Source organism: Carettochelys insculpta, chromosome 1 (assembly GCF_033958435.1).
Source record: "Carettochelys insculpta isolate YL-2023 chromosome 1, ASM3395843v1, whole genome shotgun sequence".
In the NCBI taxonomy this organism is placed as follows: Eukaryota; Metazoa; Chordata; order Testudines; family Carettochelyidae; genus Carettochelys; species Carettochelys insculpta.
In genome coordinates this window covers 273,675,670-273,695,095 of record NC_134137.1, presented here as the reverse complement: position 1 = coordinate 273,695,095, position 19,426 = coordinate 273,675,670, and the positions used below count along the sequence as shown (strand labels likewise).

Sequence of the window (19,426 nt, the reverse complement as noted above, 5' to 3'; positions counted from 1 at the left end):
GCGCGCCAGGGAGCGGCGCGTGCCGGCGCATGCGCGGTCCGGCAGAGACTGCTTGGAAGATCCGATCTGCGGCGCCGGCCAAGCCGTCACCTATGGTGGAGCACCCACGGGGACACATCTCGAAGAACCACCGTTACTACGGTGAGTAACTTCTCTTTCTATCCTTGTTTGCTTTTGTCAGCGAGCAGAGACATCTTCCGACATGAGGATTTTTGTTGGTTATATTTTAAGCAGAAGTCACTTGATGCACTGTGAATGCAATTATTATTAGTTTACATTTGGAATATTTTATACTGTCTAATTTGGACTGAATGGACTTTGTAACCATGGGTGTTTCTGATCCTTTATTTCAGCCCAAAAACTAACTGCTGTATAAATGTCTATAAATATCCCTGAACTAGCAAACAATGATAAAACTTCATAGGTACCATAAACATGCAACACTTAGTGCTCCTAAAATTATGCAGCGTTTTGGTGGAAACCTCTGCAAAATACATTAGTGAATTGTGTTAGATCTCATTTTTGTAACTGAAACTTACACATTGCAGTAGCAGTGGGGTTGCCTGCTTCTAGAATCTTCTCTCCTGTAGTGTGCTAGAGAGACACATGGAAGGACAGTCATTATGTTACACCCACAATAATTTGACAGCCACAATAAAATCAATACTAGCCACAGCTGAAGCTTTAAACTAGTCCTCCATGGGTAGCACTAGTCACTTACAATATGATGTAATGCTTGAAGCCACCTGTTGAGAGAAGTGGTTTCCCACGGGAATATATTTTTTCAGTCCAAGGGAAACAACTCTTACTAGTTTCAGTCCTTCTCTGGCTAGGTTTTTATTGATCTTTATGTACTATGGCATTGGAATTACACTGCAAGTGAAGGTTTAGGTGACAGAGACCTTTTCATCCTGTTTCCATCAATTTAAAAGATGGCTTATTTTTGCCATGGAAATGTAACCTGCCTAGGATAAATAAAAATTGAATGTCCTTGTGTGGGAGCATGGAATCTGGAAATACATTTAAAGTGATATTCAAATGAATAGATCTTACCCCTGAAATAATCATATTATTAAAAAAGTTTTAATTGATCAAATCCAATCTGAATTAATATTTTGTTGATTAACACATCAGAGTGTTTTCCTCTCCAATGTTTCAAATCAAACTTTTGTTTTGTGGTGTTGCTGCATAATGAACTGTATGCAAAACCTTCACATCCAGGGTAGTAAAAAAGCCCAAGTTCTTATTGTTTTTACAAATGTCTTGAAAATTTGGGCGAAGACTTTTGAAATTAGGTATCTAAAGGCTTTTTTTTAAATTTCAGCTCAATTTTCATAGGACATGAATATTTAGAAATGTCACAGAAGTTAGTGACTGCATGTGCTCCTCCTCTTTGCAAACAGGGCCACTTTCCCTTACATACCTAACTTCAGTCACTCATGTTTGAAGATTTGAGTTTCAGATTATTTTTCCCCCAGGTCGTCTTCCCATTCTTGTATCTGAATTGTGGATACTTTCACATCATATTGAAGAGCATACTTCAGTAGATTTTAAAAGTGGCATGTAGGAAGCTAAGCTTTTCCAAACTGAGAAAAAAATTCTCTAGGTTTGTAAATAGTTTAAATTAACCTTCAGTTTTTATTCTTAGTATCCTGCAGAAATAAGAAAGTATGATTATGATCCCAATTTTGCAATAAGAGGACTTCATTATGATGTACATCGGGTAGGTATAAATGAAGTGGTGAGTTACATGGTGCTAAATACATACTCCATAAAAAATAAATGTTACATTATGTAAATGTCTTCAGAGGATTATGCTGACACGTAGGCAGTTTGTTATCCCCCCAGGCCATATTCGTGACAGCTTAAATTGTTTTAAAGACTGGTTTTTATCAAAGGTTTTATGTCAGATTGGAAGACAATAAACATAAATATTCCAGTACTGTTAGGGAAGGTTATTTAATAGAATGATAGACTAACAGAACTGGAAGGAACCTGGAGTGTTCGTCAGGTCCATTCCCCTGCACTCATGGCAGGACCAAACACCATCTAGGCCATCCCTGACAGGTATTTGTCTAACATGCTCTTAAAAATCTCCAATGATGGAGATTCCTCAGCCTTCCCAGGCAATTTATTCCAGCAAATTGCCACCCCGACAGGAAATTTTTCCTAGTGTCCAACCTAAACCTCCCTTGCTGCAATTTGAGCCCATTGCTTCTTATCCTGTTCTCAGAGGCTAAGGAGAACAATTTTCTCCCTCCTTGTAACGCCCTTTTTGCGTTCTGCTAGTCAGCTTGGCAGCACTGAGTCTCTGCTGAGCGGCTTCACGAGCACCTAGTTTACAGAGAACAGTGTTGTGAACTGCTGCACTTCCCTTCCACCTGTGCCCCCATTCCCAGCCTTGTGCTGTAAGTGTGCCTACCACATTGCCTTTGTGCCCAGCACCACCCAACTCCTTATGCCCAGCAGCCCCCTTGGCCAGTGGCCCCACAGCCATGGATCTATACACAGACCCCAGAGCCAATGTCTTCACTGCCCAGCACCCCATATTACTGAGGGCGTTCAGCACCAAAAAAAATCTATGCACAATATTTTAAAATTCTGCATATTTTATTTGTCAGTAAATACATGTGGTGGCTCCAGCATGGCAGTGGCAAACATAAGCTACTGGCTGCATAAAGGTAGATCATGCTATAGTCTCCCCTTCCATCCCCTGCTGGGACAGGAACTTGGTAGTGCGATACCTCTGTGTGCATGGGAAATGGCCACATGGAAGCATTTTATATGGTGGCTGGGATGTCTGTCATGACTCAATCACAGAAGTATAAGGTTGGAAGAGACCTCAGGAGGTCAAGTCCAACCCCCTGCTAAAAGCAGGATCAACTCTAATGAAATCATCCCAGTCAGGACTTTGTCAAGCCAAGACTTAAAAACTTCTAGGGATGGCGATTCTACCGCCTCTCTAGGCAACGCATTCCAGTGCTTCACACTCCTCCTGGTGAAATAGTTTTTCCTAATATCCAACTTTGACCCCTCTCACTGCAACTCCCATTAATCTCCATTCTGTTATCTGTCACCACTGAAAACAGCCTCTCTCCATCTTCTCTATAACCCCCCTTCAGGTAGTTGAAGGCTACTGTCAATCCATTTTGAATGACAAATAGCTGATGCCAATAACTGAGTCCAGTCCTCATGTAGGCCCTGGCCCATCACTTCCCAAATGGCCTTTGCATTTCCTTCTAAGACTGAATGCTAAAGAGGAGTTTGGGATGTACAGCTTAATAAGAAAAGAAATTTTAGTCAGGCTCCAGGCCTTTTTTTTCCTGTCCTGATTTACACCTGTAGTTACAATGTACAGCTCTGTAGGAGTGTACTGGGTATCACTCAGCACACAGTTCCAGTAATGCTTCAACAATGGGGTGGGAACCAGCCAAGTCTCACTGGAGCCGCCGTGGCTCTTGTTCTGGGTTGTTTAAGCTAGCTTTTAAAGGTCTTTCCCAGGGGTGTGGAAGAATGTGCTGCGTTCTTGAAGGGACCTTTCTATCTCGCTCAGCTTTACATGGTGAGAACTTTCCCTCATTCAGATTGCTACCTACTGGAGAGACAGACTTGGATCCACAAGGGAAAAAAAAAAGCCTCTTTTCCCTGAATAAAAGTTTTCAGCTATTCCAGCCTTGTCAAAAGCAAGTTCATCTTCCTCCCCAGACAACAAGTTGCTGCCTCTCTTGCATTCTGCAGCCCGGACTGCTACTTTTTTGCTTTGGTTACATCCCCACTACATGCTTTAGTGGTAATTTACTGTTGACAAAAGCATGTGGTTAATGACGGGCAGGAGCAAATGTTACTTTCATTTCTTTTCCTTTAACTTTCCCTCCCTCCTGTCCCTCCTCCCAGTCCACTTCTGCTGCTGGTCTCTGCTGGGGAAGGAAGGAGAGGGAAAAAGTCCAATGGGGATCCTTGGCATCTGGGCTTAAATTTCAGAGCAGAGGGAGAGAGAGTGACAAGAAGACTAGAGAGACTGCAGGGCTTTTCTGGCAGTTCAGGGGATGTAGGCAGAGGAGAGGAGAGGGGCAGGTGTAATGAGGGATAGCTTGGAATAGCTGCACTCCCCCAGGGGCATCAGCTTGCTCCCAGGAGGCCCTAGCAGTTCCTTTGCTGCCAGCTCACTGAGCCAGATAATGATACTCTTCCCCCACATGTGCTTTTTCTCTTCCCAGCCTGCATCCGTCCTGCCCTGCCACCCCCAGCCTGGTTCCTCTTCTGACCCTCTGCCCTGCCCTCCCCACCCCTCTGCTCCATAACGTTCCCTGCCCCTCTACTGACAGAGCTTGGCTCACCCACTTTCTAGCCTCCAGGTGTCCCTCCAGTTCTGTTCCTAGCCTTGCCTGGCCTCACCTGCCCAGCCTGGCTCTCCCTGCTCACTCGCATGCAATGCTTCTGGCCTCGCCTCTGCTAGAGACTGAGCAGCACAGACAGAAGAGAGGGACTCACTCAGCCTAGCACTGGGCTTCCTGGGCTGGGCAGGGAGTTGTGTGTGTAGGGAGGGAGGGTGGCAGATTGAGCTATAGCCCTCAGTTTCTTCATGGTTACAATTCCACGTCCTCTGAAAATTAATAGTGTCTAGTAGTTTTTACAATCTCTGAATTAAATTCTTTTGAGAAAGTACCCTGCTGTCCTTTATAAAGGACTGTGGTGGGTTGGATCACAGAGATCCCCTGAGACTGATAGTTGGGGTGCTGCTGAAATACCACTGAGTCTGCCTGCCTGCCCTCTGGGGCACCCCACCACCGTGTCCCGCCAGGCCAGACCCTCTGGTCTCCTCCAGCAGTGGCACAGAGTTGGGGCTACAGCCCATTGCTGAGCAACCCAGACAGACCCTGAGATCAGCTCAGTTCTGGGAAGGCCTGGTCACAGGGACTTGACACAGCACCTGGATGCACAGCCCCAATGGGACCAAAACCCCAGATAAATCTGGCTTATGCTGCATAAAGTTTTATATAGAGCAAGATCAAGACCTTTTATCAATGAAAGAGATATTTACAGCTGTTGTCCCCCCCCATACAACTGCTATGTCCACTGGATTTATTGATAAACATAAGTGATATTAAGTATAAAAAGCAGGATTTAAGTGTTGGCATGTGATAGGGGACAGATCACAGTAAGTTACTAAGCAAAATAAAACAAAACACACCAGCTAAGCTTAATATACTAGGGCTGTGTCTACACTTGCATTCCTCTTTTGAAAGGGGCATGCAAATGAGGGAAATCAAAAATGCAAATAGGGCACAGATTTATATATCTGGCACCTCATTTGCATATTCTCTTCTGAAAGGAAAAAAAGCAGTGTGGACGTGGCTCTTGCGAACGGAAACCCCATCTTCAAAAGTACCCTTCTTTCCATTTATTTTAGGGACAAGGGTTCTTTTGTATCGAGGATGTGAGTGACGTAAGAATAAATTTGAATATTGATTAGGCTAAGTCAGTCACACCAGAGCAATGGACTGGACTAAAACTAAGTCCTTTCCAATGCTCCCAGGATTTTACCCCGCGACCCTGCTCGCCGTCTACGGTGGGTCTAGTCACAACGGGGTTTCAGGGTGTGTGAACTGCGCTGCTGCGGTGTGTTTACCCAAGGAAGAAATACAGACAAGGTGTCAGGTTCAAACAGGGAGAAAGGGTTTACTTTATAACACAAAAGTATGGATTATGGTAAGCTAAGTAGCACAAGATATGTGGACCCTTGTTTTTCTGAAATAAGCACAGGATTTGAATACTAATTGGCTTATAGCCTTAAACAATAGGTAACTGCTGTAACAGCACTGCTATCTAACCCTTCAGCTACTTACTGCGCTTCTGGGACGGGCCGTGCAGCCTTCGATGCGTGCTGTAAAATGGAAAGATTAACTTCAGAGCTGAATATTGTATTTATTTATTCCTGGATCTTCCTGAGGTTCACCAGGTCGCTCAACCCTTGGCCGACTACCGCGGGGAGCAGATCTTACTTAGAATAAGAATTTGCCTGCACTAAGCTAGGTCAATTCTCTAGTTAAGTGGGTTGCCCTGCTGGCCAAGCAGGGGAGAGCCCAGTATATGCGGGGTTTCGTTCTGAGAGGTTATCCCCTTAGTTAAATGGTGGGGTTTTCCTAATTAAAGGTTATCCCCTCAAAAATGGTACTGCCTATTTCGACCACCTTGTTATAGTAGCCCTTTATTGCAGACCTTCATTACCCTTAAAGGGTTACTAAGAACACCAGGGTTTTCCCTTTATAGGGTTATCCCTGACCGCTCTACCCTCCTAAATAGGGGGGAGCTTATAGCTCTGGATTATAATTATAAAGCAGTTTGCCTAACTACCCTTCTGTGTACATGTAATAGTTTTAGGCTAGACCAATAGCATTGGCCTCCTGTGCCTTTACAAAGAGACAAGGAGTACAAAATATAAGACGCAGATCATGGACTTGGGGAAGTCCCAATCCACTTTCTGTTACAAAACTATATAAAAACATTAACTGCTCACCTAATTACTTATATTAGCCTTAAACCCAGAGCACCAATACCTCCTTATTCCTGCTCTGTAATCCAGGCGCTGGGCCTGTAGTTCTCTTCGAGCTAGGAAGTTATGACCCTCACGGCACACTTGTACGGCAGCCGCGTCAGGTCAGATAGTAAAGGAGGAAGAAAAAAGAAAGCCAGGAGGAAAAACCAGCTTGGTTAACAAAAACCTCCTGTGTTTTTTAGGAACGACCTTGATATTTCAGACACCGGCCCGAGCTAAGGTCAGTGACTGGAAGGGCAGGGTTGCTGCTGCGGTTTCCCCGTGCAGGGCACCATTGTTTGGGCGGTGCGGTCTGCTGGGCAAACCCTCCGGATAAAAGAACCGGAGCCTTATTAGTGATCTTTTGCTCTTTGTAGACTGGAGCTCTTCTGGTCTTCTTCGGCCCACAGCGGCTAGCGAGCGATAACTGACACGCAGGTCAGCTTCGGCTCTTCCGCCAGCGATGTTCAGCTACAGGCTCGGTCCAGCTCTTAGCTCAGTCCTTCTCTGTAGTCTTCTTTCTTCTTCTGCTCTCCTCTGAGGTCTGGTCCCAAATGCCCCAAGCAGGGCTGCTCTCCTGAATATATGCTGCCTGGGTGGACCTGTTTGACAACTTCTGCCTGCTAGGTCCTCCTCAGTGCCACAATGTATCAAAGGGGCATTTGACTACTACATATGTATAAGGATTCTAAATTAACCAATCAGTTTGAAACCTTTCAAACCATAACTTCATACATATTCATAGCCCGCCGAATATTAATTGCAACTGTCATTCTCTAACTGTCATTTTCCAGTGGCCATTTTGTGTATCTAAACACCATTTTAACAGTAAATATATTTTTCAATTTATCTAATTTTGATGTGGTTTGTGAGGGAAATATGTCACCACTGCTGGTAAAGCAGATTATAAATTTTAAATGCTTAGCTTAAGGGCTGTTTGGTCAGGATGCAGGGCAACCACACAGACACCACGGCTCATGGACAGGGACATATAAATCACCTCAGAAGAGGATTTGTCTACATTTTGAAGGCGTGGTTTACTTTTGAAAGAGCCGCATCTACGCTGCTTTTCTTCTTATTGAAAAGAGGATATGCAAATGAGGTGCCAGATAGGTATATCTACACCTTATTTGCATGCCTCTTTTGAAAGAGGAATGCAAGTGTAGACACAGCCTAAGAAGCTTGTTACATGCAATTTTTTACCCTAACAGTAAGTCTAATTGTCTTTTCTCACAAGCTGGGAAGCCTCTCAACTTGGGCCTCATCTTTCCCTCTGTTCAGTTTTAGATGTTTCCAGCAGTCATCTTGGGTGGTAACCAGGGGTGCCCTAGTGGCTAGCAGCAGCCCCTCATGTTTGATTTCCCACCCTTCTACCCCTGTTGCCAGGGTAGAAGGCAGGGATCCTTTTGTGTTCAGTTCCAACTTTTCACACTTCCAGTTGGAAAGTTTAACATCAGGTGACCTGGCCACATGTCTTGGCAGGACCAATCATAGTTCAGACTTACAGGAAAAACAGGACTATTCACAGATCATTATCCTGAGTACCAGGCCATTTAAGCTGTTTGAGTACTAACAGCCCTCACTAATAGCCCAGGTTTATACTTCATATTTCTAATTTGGCATACAGTAAGGTCTCAGAGTATGCGACCGCGCTCTTACATGTCTGATCCTGATTCCTGTAGTAAACCCTGTACTGCGATTTCCAGTTGCGCTTAATTTGCTTCCCCCCGCGGCCCACTGCCTTGGCTCAACCCCCTTCAGCTCCACATAACCCCAGCTCATACAACCCCCCAGCTTGGCTCACCACCTGCGCATAGCTCCTGTTCAACCCCCCTCCCCCACACCTCTGTCTCTAGCTCCTCAGGCATGACTCCGGCTCAGCCTCCCTGTCCCCAGTTCAAACCCCTGCCAGCTCATCCTGCACGCCTGGCTGTGGCTCTGGCTTACCACCCCTCACGCAGGGCTCCAGCTCATCCTCCACCCCAGTTTAAACCACCTGTGTGCAGGTCTGGTTCAAGCTACCCCCACAACCCCTGCCAGCACACCCTTCACGCCTGGCTGTGGCTCTGGCTTACCACCCCTCACGCAGGGCTCCAGCTCACCCTCTGCCCCAGTTTCAACCGCCTATGTGCAGCTGTGGTTCAAGCGACTCCCACACCCCCTGCCCTGCGTGGCTCTGTTTCAACCCCCCAGCCGGCTTACCACCTGCACAAGGCTCTGGTTCCGGCTCAAACCCCTGCTCCCCGCAGCTCGGCTCACCGCTTGAGCAGGTCTCCAGCTCAACTCCACCCTTCACCCCCTGCAGCCCTAACCCACCCCAGGCTTGGCCCTCCCCACCCGCCTCCCATGGCCTCAACCCACAGCTAGGCTTAACCCTCCCCAACTGCCCCCCTCGCCCCAGGACTCACCTTTCTGCTGCTTTCCAGGCTGCAGAACATATGTTCTGCTAGGGAAAAAATCCAGATCCACACTTACGCAAAACCTGGGTTTACATGAGGGCATGTGGAACAGAGCCCTCGCGTACTCAGAGACCTTACGCTACAGGAATGATACATGGGCACACGTAGAATCTACACTAGATATGCTTTGCATAAATCGTCCAGTTATGCATATTCATATTAAGGATGTTAAAGGTTAACAGGTAAACCTCATCCACTTACTGGTTACAGTTAACCAGTAGGGGCTGGAGCAGGCCCCCAGTCCGCCAGAAGCAGAGGCGCTCTAGTGTCATGGAGCTAGGTGGGGATGTTTCAGCGTGGTCGGAGCCACCCTTGTCTACGGTGGGCCTGAGGGCGCTGTGGGTAGACTTGCTCTATCCAGGCCAGAGCAGCTCTGGTTCATGGGTGTTCCCAAGACGGCTGTAGGTGGAAGTGGGAGGGGGCTCCAACTGAGCTGGAGCAGCCCCTTTGTATGGTGGTGGAAGAATCACTCCAACCTCGCTGGGCTAGAGAGGCTCCCCTCTGCCCTCCATTCCCCCTGTTTAATTGGTTAACCAGTTAAATTTAACTTTTAACGGATTAACTAATTAAATGGGATTTTACATCCCTAAGTCATATTCATAAACATATTTCCATAAACAATATAGGGTGCAACATCACAAGCACTTTATAGTTATTTCAAATGGCTTCTAAAATTTAGCCGTTTCCGAGCGAGTCCTACTCATTGTGGCTACGTCTACATGAGCCCAAAACTTCGAAATGGCCATGCAAATGGCCATTTCGAAGTTTACGACTGAAGTGCTGAAATACATATTCAGCGCCTCATTAGAATGTTGGCAGCCACAGCCACTTCGCAATTGACGCGGCTCGTCCAGATGGGGCTCCTTTTCGAAAGGACCCTGGCAACTTCGAAATCCTTGTATTCTTAACAGGAGGTAGGAATAAGGGGATTTCGAAGTTGCTGGGGTCCTTTTGAAAAGGATCCCCGTCTGGACGAGCCCTGTGGTGGCGAGTTGCGTCAATTTCGAAGTGCCGCGGCTGCCGGCATTCTAATAAGGTGCTGAATATGTATTTCAGCGCTTCATTAGTAAACTTCGAAATGGCCATCGGCATGGCCATTTCGAAGTTTTGGGCTCATGTAGACATGGCCTGTAACTGATAAAATGATTATACTTTTTATACCTGCATATTAAGACTGCTTGTATGAAATATAAGCTGTCTGTAATTATTTTTTTTTTTTTGTTCAAGGCATTATTGATGAAGATCGACGCTTTTCACTATATTCAGTTGGGAACAGTGTACAGGTAGGCTGAATTATTGCTTAGTTCTTATAAAACACACTCACTGTTTTTGAATCCACTGGATGCTCTTCTTCAACACATTGAAGAGTCAGGCCTGGGGCAGTGCAGCAGAGTTTATGTTGTATAGCCTTCTGCTGGAAGGCATTAACACACTGGTGTGCTCTTTACTGGTTGAACCAGAAGTGGTTCTTTATGGAGAGCTAGCTGGTCACATGGTTCTGACTCAGCACCTTGTCCCCAGCTGCTGAACTTCATTGAAAGACAGCTAAAAATATACTGATTGCTTCTCCAGCGTTAGCTTTCTGTGTGAGTTGTTGTTGCAGGGACATTGCAATCCCAAGTGAGGGAGGTGCTCTCTAAGACTCTCTTGTGATATGGTTGAGATTGTGTACCTAGAATAGCATAGGGGGAAAAATACGTTGTATTTGGAATTCGTACTTGAAAGAGTAAAAGAAACCCTATATGTACACAGCTGATCCATGAACTCTGGCAATAAAATGGATCCCTTGGCAAAGCTGAACATAAACTTTGCTTCTGCATTCATAATTAAGCATGCTTTTCTGTGCTGTCCCAAAAATGGTGTAAATATGATCTCTGAATTCGCACGTAACAAATGCCTGTTGTTTACAGGTGGGCTTGTTATTATATAAGTAGCTTATGATTCACAAACGTTCTGTGTAGCGACACTCCAGTGATATTTGGCGGGCTTGTCTGGAAGTTAGAACATGAATTCTGTTCTTGGCTCTGTTACTGAATAACTGCACCTTAGGCAAACAATTTAACTTATTTGTTGCTGTTTAATCATCTGTACTGTAAAATGGATGATGGTGATAGAAAATACTATGCACATGTGAAATATTCTTTTTCTTGAGTACGCTTAGAATCTCATGTTGCTTTTTTAAAAACTGATGTTTACACCTCCTGACACGCCTCAAGTAGGTACGATCAGGAAGCTGAGATGCAGAATTCACCTGACTTAGGTTCTTCAAGAAAGCTGTGGCACATCCAGAAATAGGACTCAGATGTCTTGATTTCCATTTCCATTTTTTAACCACAAGACTATCTTTTCTCACTACTTCTTCCTAATGCAGAGATATGTGTTGAAAGTGTACTAACTGTCTGAAGTACTCTGAGATGATCCGTAAAAGTTGTTCAACACCATAAGTGTTACTGGTAGAAAAACTAACCTTTCTAATGGCTGGTACAAAAATATTAGGATCAAATCTAGACATCCTTTACCCTTGGTATTATGATTTTATATCTGATGTATTTGTCACTGTTCTTTAATTTTAATTTCAGCTCAATGAGAGTCAATTGTAATATTGTTAAAAAGAAGTCTGGTTGTTTGGATAAGAAGGTTGCATTTTTGGCATCAGTTCCTCAAGGTCACACTGCAGAATAATCTGCTTAAATGTTATTGCATCATCTGTACAGTGTGAAACAAAAGCAGAGAGGGAATTGCATTTTGTTGAGAAACTAGAAGCTGTAACTGCTCTTTATAACCCCTGGAAGTAAAGTTTTAATGAACACTATTCTTTTGATGAAGTAAAAAGAACTTGAAAAACTGGAATGAGTTACATGTGTGCCAGTTTTTGTTTTTTTTTTGAGGCGTTAGCAAAACAGTCTTATAAATTGCAGACCAAGGAGAAACCCTCTGATTATATGGTAGCATGGATATTTTAAATAGTTTAGTGACTGTATTTATATATGTAGTCAGGCTGTCATACAGTAATTACCTAAAATGTCTGGTTGGACTTTTAAACTGAAACTAACGTTGGTATTGCCAGAGGACTCAGTGTCGTCCCAGATGAAGAGGTCATTGCAATGTACGATGGCTCTCATGTCCCCTTGGAACAAATGAGTGACTTTTATGGAAAGGTAAAAACAAAAAAATATTTCTCTTTAAAATGTACTGAAACCCACCATGTGCCACTGACTTGTTTTGTATTTTCAAACATTCCTGCTTGTGTTTGTTATATTTGTGTTTACAAAATCTTATTATTTTTTACCACTCATCTTCAATAACCACTTGAAAGAAGCAAAACATGTCTTAAGGTTGATCTGCACTGAAAATGTATTTCGGCGTAACTCCTTATGTCAGGGCTGTGGAAAAATCCACAGCCCTGAAAGATGCAGTAAACCCAATTGAACTACCAGTGTAGACAGCACCAAGATGATGGAAGAATTCTTCCATTGACCTTGCTACCCGTTGGGGAGATGAATTAACTACAGCAGTGTTTCCCAAGTGGTGGTCTGCAGAACCCCGGGGTTCCACAAAGTGAAAATAAGGGTTCCATGAAGAAATTCCATTACAATAGCTGACTCCTCTGCAGCTCCCTGCCCTGTCACAGCTGGAACAGTAGAACTAAATTTAGTTGGTTGAATGGCTGGCAGGGTGATGAGAGGGATCTGGCCATTAAACCAACTGAATTTAGTAACAATATTTCAGCGGCAGCAGGGCAAGGAGCTGCAGAGAAGCTCCTCACTTGCCCTGGTACCCCAGAAGCCACACCCCTCTGGTGGGTCTGGCTCGGCTCACCCCTGCCAGTGAAACATCTCTATGCCAGCCTCCCTTCTGCTGGGTGCACATGGCTGCCCGGCGCAGGCTCCCTAGCCAGTGCCACGGATGGGTTTGTTCCAGGGGCTGGTTTGGGGCTGAGAGGGATTAAGCCTGGGGATGGGGGCAGTAGGTTTGCAGGGGGGGGGTAAAGCTTAGGGATAGGGAGGTGGATTTGGGGGCAGAGGCCTGAGCCTGTAGATGGGGGCGTGTTTTGGAGGGCTGACTGGGCGTAGAGTCTGGGAATGGGGTTCTGCAAAATTCTTTTGAGTTTAAAAGGGTTCCGTGGCCAAATAAAATTGGGAAATACTGAACTACAGTGATGGGAGAACATCTCCTGTTGCTGTACATGTTGAACCTCTCTCGTCTGGCACCCTTGGGATCTGACCAGTGTAGCACGAGAGAATTTGCCAGACAACGGGAAGTCAATATTTTCTAGCACGTTACCAACATTTTCTCTGCTTACTGGGCCCTTAGAAGACATTTAGGGGTAAATTACAGCAAAATAACAGCACAGAACACTGAGAACCAGGACTGGTGGCTGTAAACAAACTTTATGGGACCATGGGAACTTGTCCACACCTATGATAAGTGGTCATCCAGCTAACTAAAATTATGCAGCATTACGGAGTTTGACGGTTGAGATCATTCCTGATTAGAGAGGTTCAACCTGTAGTAAGTATCTATGTTGAGATGTTACAGCACTATAAACATAGCTTAATACTATATTACCTGTACTTTAGCATTTTTTTAGTCTGTGCAATACGTAGAAGAAGCAGACTGCAAACTTCTAGACATAGGGGTCCAGGAGGATTCACGTGACACTATATTTAAATAAGCACCTAGTTTGTAAAATATGTTATGGTATTCCTAAATGGAATTACTGGTCCTTAAACTAAAAGCAGAATGTTTCTAACTTTATCTCATATTGATGGGGGGAGAGGGTTCCCTTTCATTAGTGCAAACTGAATTTTGCACAGGTAAAATACAAATAGTGTAAAAAATTGGAAATAAACCCTCAATGTTAGATATACAGTATTTGGTTTTGGTAAATATTTCTGACACACATATCCTTATTTGCAGAGTTCACATGGAAACACAATGAAGCAGTTCATGGATATATTTTCATTACCAGAGATGACTCTCCTCTCTTGTGTGAATGAATATTTTCTTAAAAACAACATAGATTATGAACCTGTTCATTTGTACAAAGATGTCAAGGTATTAACTCTGTTATCAGAAATTCATGGGCACCTCGATAATTATGTCTGACTTCTATGACAACTCGAAGAAATTTCATCACTCTTTGGCACTGCTTTATAGAACTAGTAAAAAAAAATGCCTCAGCTTGTTACGGTGCTCCAGTTTCTTACAGAAGAATGCATTACAATAAGAATTGCAAAAACCCATGCAAAAGATGGTAGACATCAAAAAGCCTTAACTTTAAATTTTTTACAAACCTGTTATTAAAGTTCTAGTATATTTTTTTGTATATCTGGATTGAGAGGAGAATGGGAAAAGATGTAGAAATAAGTCTCACTCCCATGTGAAAAATATTCCTCTGGATCAGCATGTGAAATGATGCTAGTAGCTATTCCTTACCAGCAAGGAACAGCGGAGTCAGTGATAACTCAATATAAAGTTTCCATGTGTACTACCTCCATTTTAGGAAGTGTTCTCAGGCAGCAGAAACTTGAGTGACTCTGCTCTCCGGACTTCTTGTGAGATATCTAAAAATTTATTTTGAAAGAAGAGAGAGAGGTCACTATGTAGTCTGGGACCAGAAAAAAGTCCTGGGCCTCTCCTGTTTGGAACAGCTTGATGTCAATTGTGACATCTCTAGCCTATTTATATTTTAAAATATAAAAAGTTTTTTTTTTTATAAGTATCAGAGAGGTAGCCATGTTAGTCTGTATCCTCAAAAACAACAAGAAGTCCTGTGGCACCTTATAGACTATTGGATTAGATTTATTGGAGTATAAGCTTTCATGGGCAAAAACCTACTTCATCAGATGCATCAGTTTTTTAAAAATACTTTTCTTGTATCTAATCCAGTATTACAGTTCTAAGGTAAAAATTTACAACTATGATGTTGTCTATGCTTATATGCGATGCGTCTAAATGTAACTGTCCGCTTTCCTCATTAGACAAGAAGCATTTTTAAGAAACTTTATTGCTCAGATGTCATTCGTTTGACATTGTCAGGCTTCTGTGTTTTTGAGACATTCTGGAGGTTTCCCAAAACTTCCAGTTTTTCTTCAGCTTTTGCCTCAGTATGTAGAGATGTTTGCTTTATCCCCCTTATAAAATGTATGAATTATTGTAGATAGTGCATAGTGTTTACTATGTCCTGTTGTGTAGCTGCACTAGTGGCAAAACAGCAGGAACACAGTCCCACCTGGAAGCCTCTGGCGTAGCTCAAGATGAGGAAAGCAGCCAAGTAAAGTCAGAGTTCTTTTTTGTTTCTTTGCTTAAACTTTTAGCCTCTTTCATCGGCTATTAAATCTCTCTAGTTAAATGACAAGCTATTTGGGAGCGAACCTAATCCGAGGAACTACAAGATACCAGTTTCCTCAGGAGGAAAGGAATGCATAGTGCTCTGCATGTCAACAAAAATCTGTCGTGCCAAGCCCCCCGCACTAAGGGCCCTAGGTCCGCATTACCCTGAAGGGAGCTGTATTGTAATCTGCACTTATGTAAGGCTTCCGTTACACTGAACTTCCTCCTTCTGGGAAGTAGGAATATGACTCTATCTTGGATTATAATTATCAGAGAGGTAGCCGTGCTAGTCTGTATCTTCAAAAACAACAAGAAGTCCTGTGGCACCTTATAGACTACCAAATATTTTGGGGTATAAGCTTTCATGGGCAAAGACCTGCTTGCCCACAAAAGCTTATGCTCCAAAATATCTGTTAGTCTATAAGGTACCACAGGACTTCTTGGTTTTGGATTATAATCTTCTTAACATAGTAGTGATGTACAAATAGTGAGAATCACATGGTAACAAATTGTTCAGGGGATATAGAGCATAGATCAGAAAAATTAGTTACTATGAAAGAAACACATAAGTTTTCATGCTTGAAATAAACATTTCATATTTATAAATGCTGTTTCAATTTTGATAGGATTCAATCAGAGATGTTCACACCAAAGGAATAATGTACCAAGCAATTGAAGCAGATATTGGTAAGTAGTAGTGAGATCACATGTAGGGATAACTCTTTTTTTTTTTTTTTTTTCCCCACTCTCCATGATTTTATTGTTTGTTTGGTTTTTTTTTCCCTTGCTTTCTTATAATATTTAAAAATCCTGAGGTCGGGGGGAGGATATTTTCAGCTTTGCATGTCTCCCGTGGATTTTCTTCATTAAATATGATCTGCAATTACCAAAAGTTTTGGACATATTTCTAGTGAAAGTAGCAAAGTTATTCTCTTTAAATTGGTGTTCAGCAAAAAATTGAAATTAACATTTTCCCTAGAGAAGTACATCTGCTATGCTGAGCAGACCCGTGCAGTGTTAGGAAAGCTGGCTGATCATGGCAAGAAGATGTTTCTCATCACAAACAGTCCCAGTAGCTTTGTGTAAGTTTCCTGCCATTTACTGTGTAACTGTACTTGTCAAATATTAAAATCAGGGTAGTGCTGTTGTTTTGCCAGGTGCTGTATGTCATTGCTGCCGTACATCATTGCTGTTGTGTGTTCTTTAGGGACAAAGGTATGAAGTTCATCGTCGGAAAGGATTGGAGGGATCTCTTTGATGTAGTCATTGTTCAGGCTGACAAGCCAAACTTCTTCAATGATAAGAGAAGGTGGGTCTCTTCCTAGCATAGCTTGATTCAAGGGCTTCACTCCATGCATGCTTATGCCATATGTTATGAAATATTTTAAATAATCCCTAATATGCAAATAAAATTGCATTTGAAACCCCGTTTACATGGTCATGAGCAGGGCTCCCTCTAATTTTTTCCATCCATGGGTGGAATAAATTTTGTTTTGTGCACCCAGGCATGTGCAGATGTGTACTACCAATAGAAACACAGGCTGTCTGCTGTGAGTGCTCTGCTGATCAGCTAGGCAGTAGCTGAATCTCTCTTGGGCAGTTACCCAAGGGCTTAGTTTACAGGGAACACGGGTCGTGAGCTAATGCAGGGTTACAAAACCCTGAAGTCTGAATTCACAGCTGATGGTTCAGGGAGTAGTTAGTTCCAGTATCTTCTGTGGGATTGCTGGACTGTGTAAGGGCTGCAGGACTATTCCATTATCACTTGATCTTGCAGTGTGTTTGAGGGCTCTTGTTTTCCAATTGAAGAGAATTCACCATCTTACAGGATTAGACCTTGAGTTTGGAAATACTCTTGCATTAGCTCAAAGACATGAAAGAGCAAACTTGTTTAGCTGGGGTCCCTGAATTGCCTCTTAGCTGAAACAAACAATTCAGAATGTGCTGTCTAGATGCAGAGTACTTGCTTGTCTTTTAAAGAGACTGCAGACGGTACCTCCATGGTCTGGGACCCTCAGATGATCCCAAACAAGGGAATATGCCAGACCAAGGGAGGTCAGGCCTCCAGGCTCACACTGGAGGTGGGGGCTCCCCTCCTGGCTGCCACCAGCTCCCTGCTCCCAGACTGCCTGGGGGGCTCCCTGCCCCAACCTGGCTCCTTGCAGCTGTGGACTGCTGCCAGGGATCTCCTGCTAGGCTCCCTGCTGCCTGGGAGTGGGATCCCTGCCCCCGGCTCAGCTATCCTCAGGGCTCTCTGTTGGTATGCGACTGGCGAGGCTTCCTGCCCCCAGTGGAAGCATCCCTCCAGCCAGACCACCTGTAGGCAGCTGGGGCTCTCTGGTCCAGCAACATCTGTGGTCATGCTGGAACACGGATGGTGCCAGAAAAGAGAGTTTCAGCCTGTAGTTCCTTTCTGATTTTTGTATGATTTGGAGAGATTTTTCTACCCTTGCTATGATGATGTGTTTTTTAACTATTTTTTTCCTCTTAACAAAAAAAGTAAAGGACTTAGTTCTAGCTGCTCTCTTTGCTTTGTGTGTATAAACCAGGATCTCTTGCCCATGTTTCGTTCTGAATTTTTAGTCTCTTCCCACCTCAACTTTGTTTACCAGTAGCCTTGCACCATCCCTCTGATAGGCAGGCTGATTTTGTGTTTCAACTTTGAATTCTCATAACATTTAGGTGAAAACAAATGACTGTTAATATTTTACTTAGTGACTTTTCTTAAACTTTGGTATACCAAATTTAGTGTAAATATAAAATATGTTGGCTGCATCATCCACAGCTAAAGTTTTGGAGGCTCACTTTTGGTTTGAGAGCGTTTGATGTAACTTCTCCTATTTTTTTTTAAAAATACTGGTTTATAGTCATACTCTCTCCCGCCCCATCTCTAAAATTGGCAGCCTTGCTATGACTGTGTGACAATTCTATACAATTCTGCTGTTTTAGACCTTTTCGGAAGGTGAATGAAAGGGGAGTGTTGCTTTGGGACAAAATTCATAAATTGCAGAAAGGCCAGATTTACAAACAGGTACACTTTCAATATATCCTTCCATTACATATCTAGATTTCATATCCAGTTCCTAGAATCTTTTATGTTTCTGTAGCCTTCATAATAGTTGTTTGAAATTGGTTTAATATGCTGAAGATAATTACATTGGTAACTGAATAATTTTTAGAAACCTCCATTATTGGAGTTGTAAACTTTCAGCAGACTGTATCATGTTCACGTTAAGTGTGGTTGTCTTCTGTTATAACAAAAATGGCATGTATAGTTTAAGATCTAATAGTTTTTAATGAAATTGAGAGTATCACTCTTTAACATTTTCATACCATAATAAATATTGTTTTGTTTTTAACTGGTCAGATTTTCTGCAATGTTATTTAACATGAACATTAAAGGTTACTTTAGTATACACACATTTTGCTGTTTGTTTCTTCAGGGTAACTTATATGAATTTCTAAAGCTTACTGGCTGGAGGGGTTCCAAAGTTCTTTATTTTGGTGACCACATTTATAGTGATCTGGCAGTAAGTAATGTGTTTCTTTTCTTTATAGCATTCTATGGAAGCTAATGCCTTTTTCCAGATTTGAAAAGTGAGTTAGTATTACAGACACTCAATAGTTCTAAGTATTACATTTTAAACAAGCTAGGCTTGTAGAAATGCAGTCATACTATATTTCTATAATAACAATTAAGAGAAGTAAAAATGATTACCTAAAAGGATGAGCATCGTAATTCCCCCAGCTGCCTTGTAGATTTTAGCTAGTCTACAGGTTGTTAAGAATAGCCGGACAAGCCTATGCACTTGACAGGCATGTGTAACTAAGAATTTAATTCAGATACTCTGAAGTGCAGGATATCGCTAGGTTGGATGACATTTACAGCTAACTGTAATAAGGGATGAATGAGCTTCTATTTTTAATTTCTCTTTTACAACATCTAGTTTTATGTTACACTGTGGATTACAGCCACAGTCTCTACCTTTCTTTATCATGCTATACAAATGAAATGATGTACTACCAGTTAGCTGTATTTTAAATTCCATTTAAATATCACTGATTCAGTGTTTTAATTGTCTTCTGATTGTTGTCT

General features: G+C 42.9%; 1 protein-coding gene across 1 annotated transcript in view; it reads left to right on the top strand.

Moving 5' to 3' along the window:
- Positions 1-19,426, top strand: part of NT5DC3 (5'-nucleotidase domain containing 3) — a 44,774-nt gene that overhangs the window by 19,227 nt on the left and 6,121 nt on the right. Inside the window, exons 3-11 of the mRNA XM_075007708.1 lie at positions 1,649-1,723; positions 10,222-10,277; positions 12,062-12,152; positions 13,915-14,052; positions 15,957-16,017; positions 16,310-16,412; positions 16,538-16,639; positions 18,280-18,361; positions 18,774-18,860. Coding sequence (XP_074863809.1) covers positions 1,649-1,723; positions 10,222-10,277; positions 12,062-12,152; positions 13,915-14,052; positions 15,957-16,017; positions 16,310-16,412; positions 16,538-16,639; positions 18,280-18,361; positions 18,774-18,860 — 795 coding nt within the window. The remainder of the gene's footprint in view (positions 1-1,648; positions 1,724-10,221; positions 10,278-12,061; positions 12,153-13,914; positions 14,053-15,956; positions 16,018-16,309; positions 16,413-16,537; positions 16,640-18,279; positions 18,362-18,773; positions 18,861-19,426) is intronic.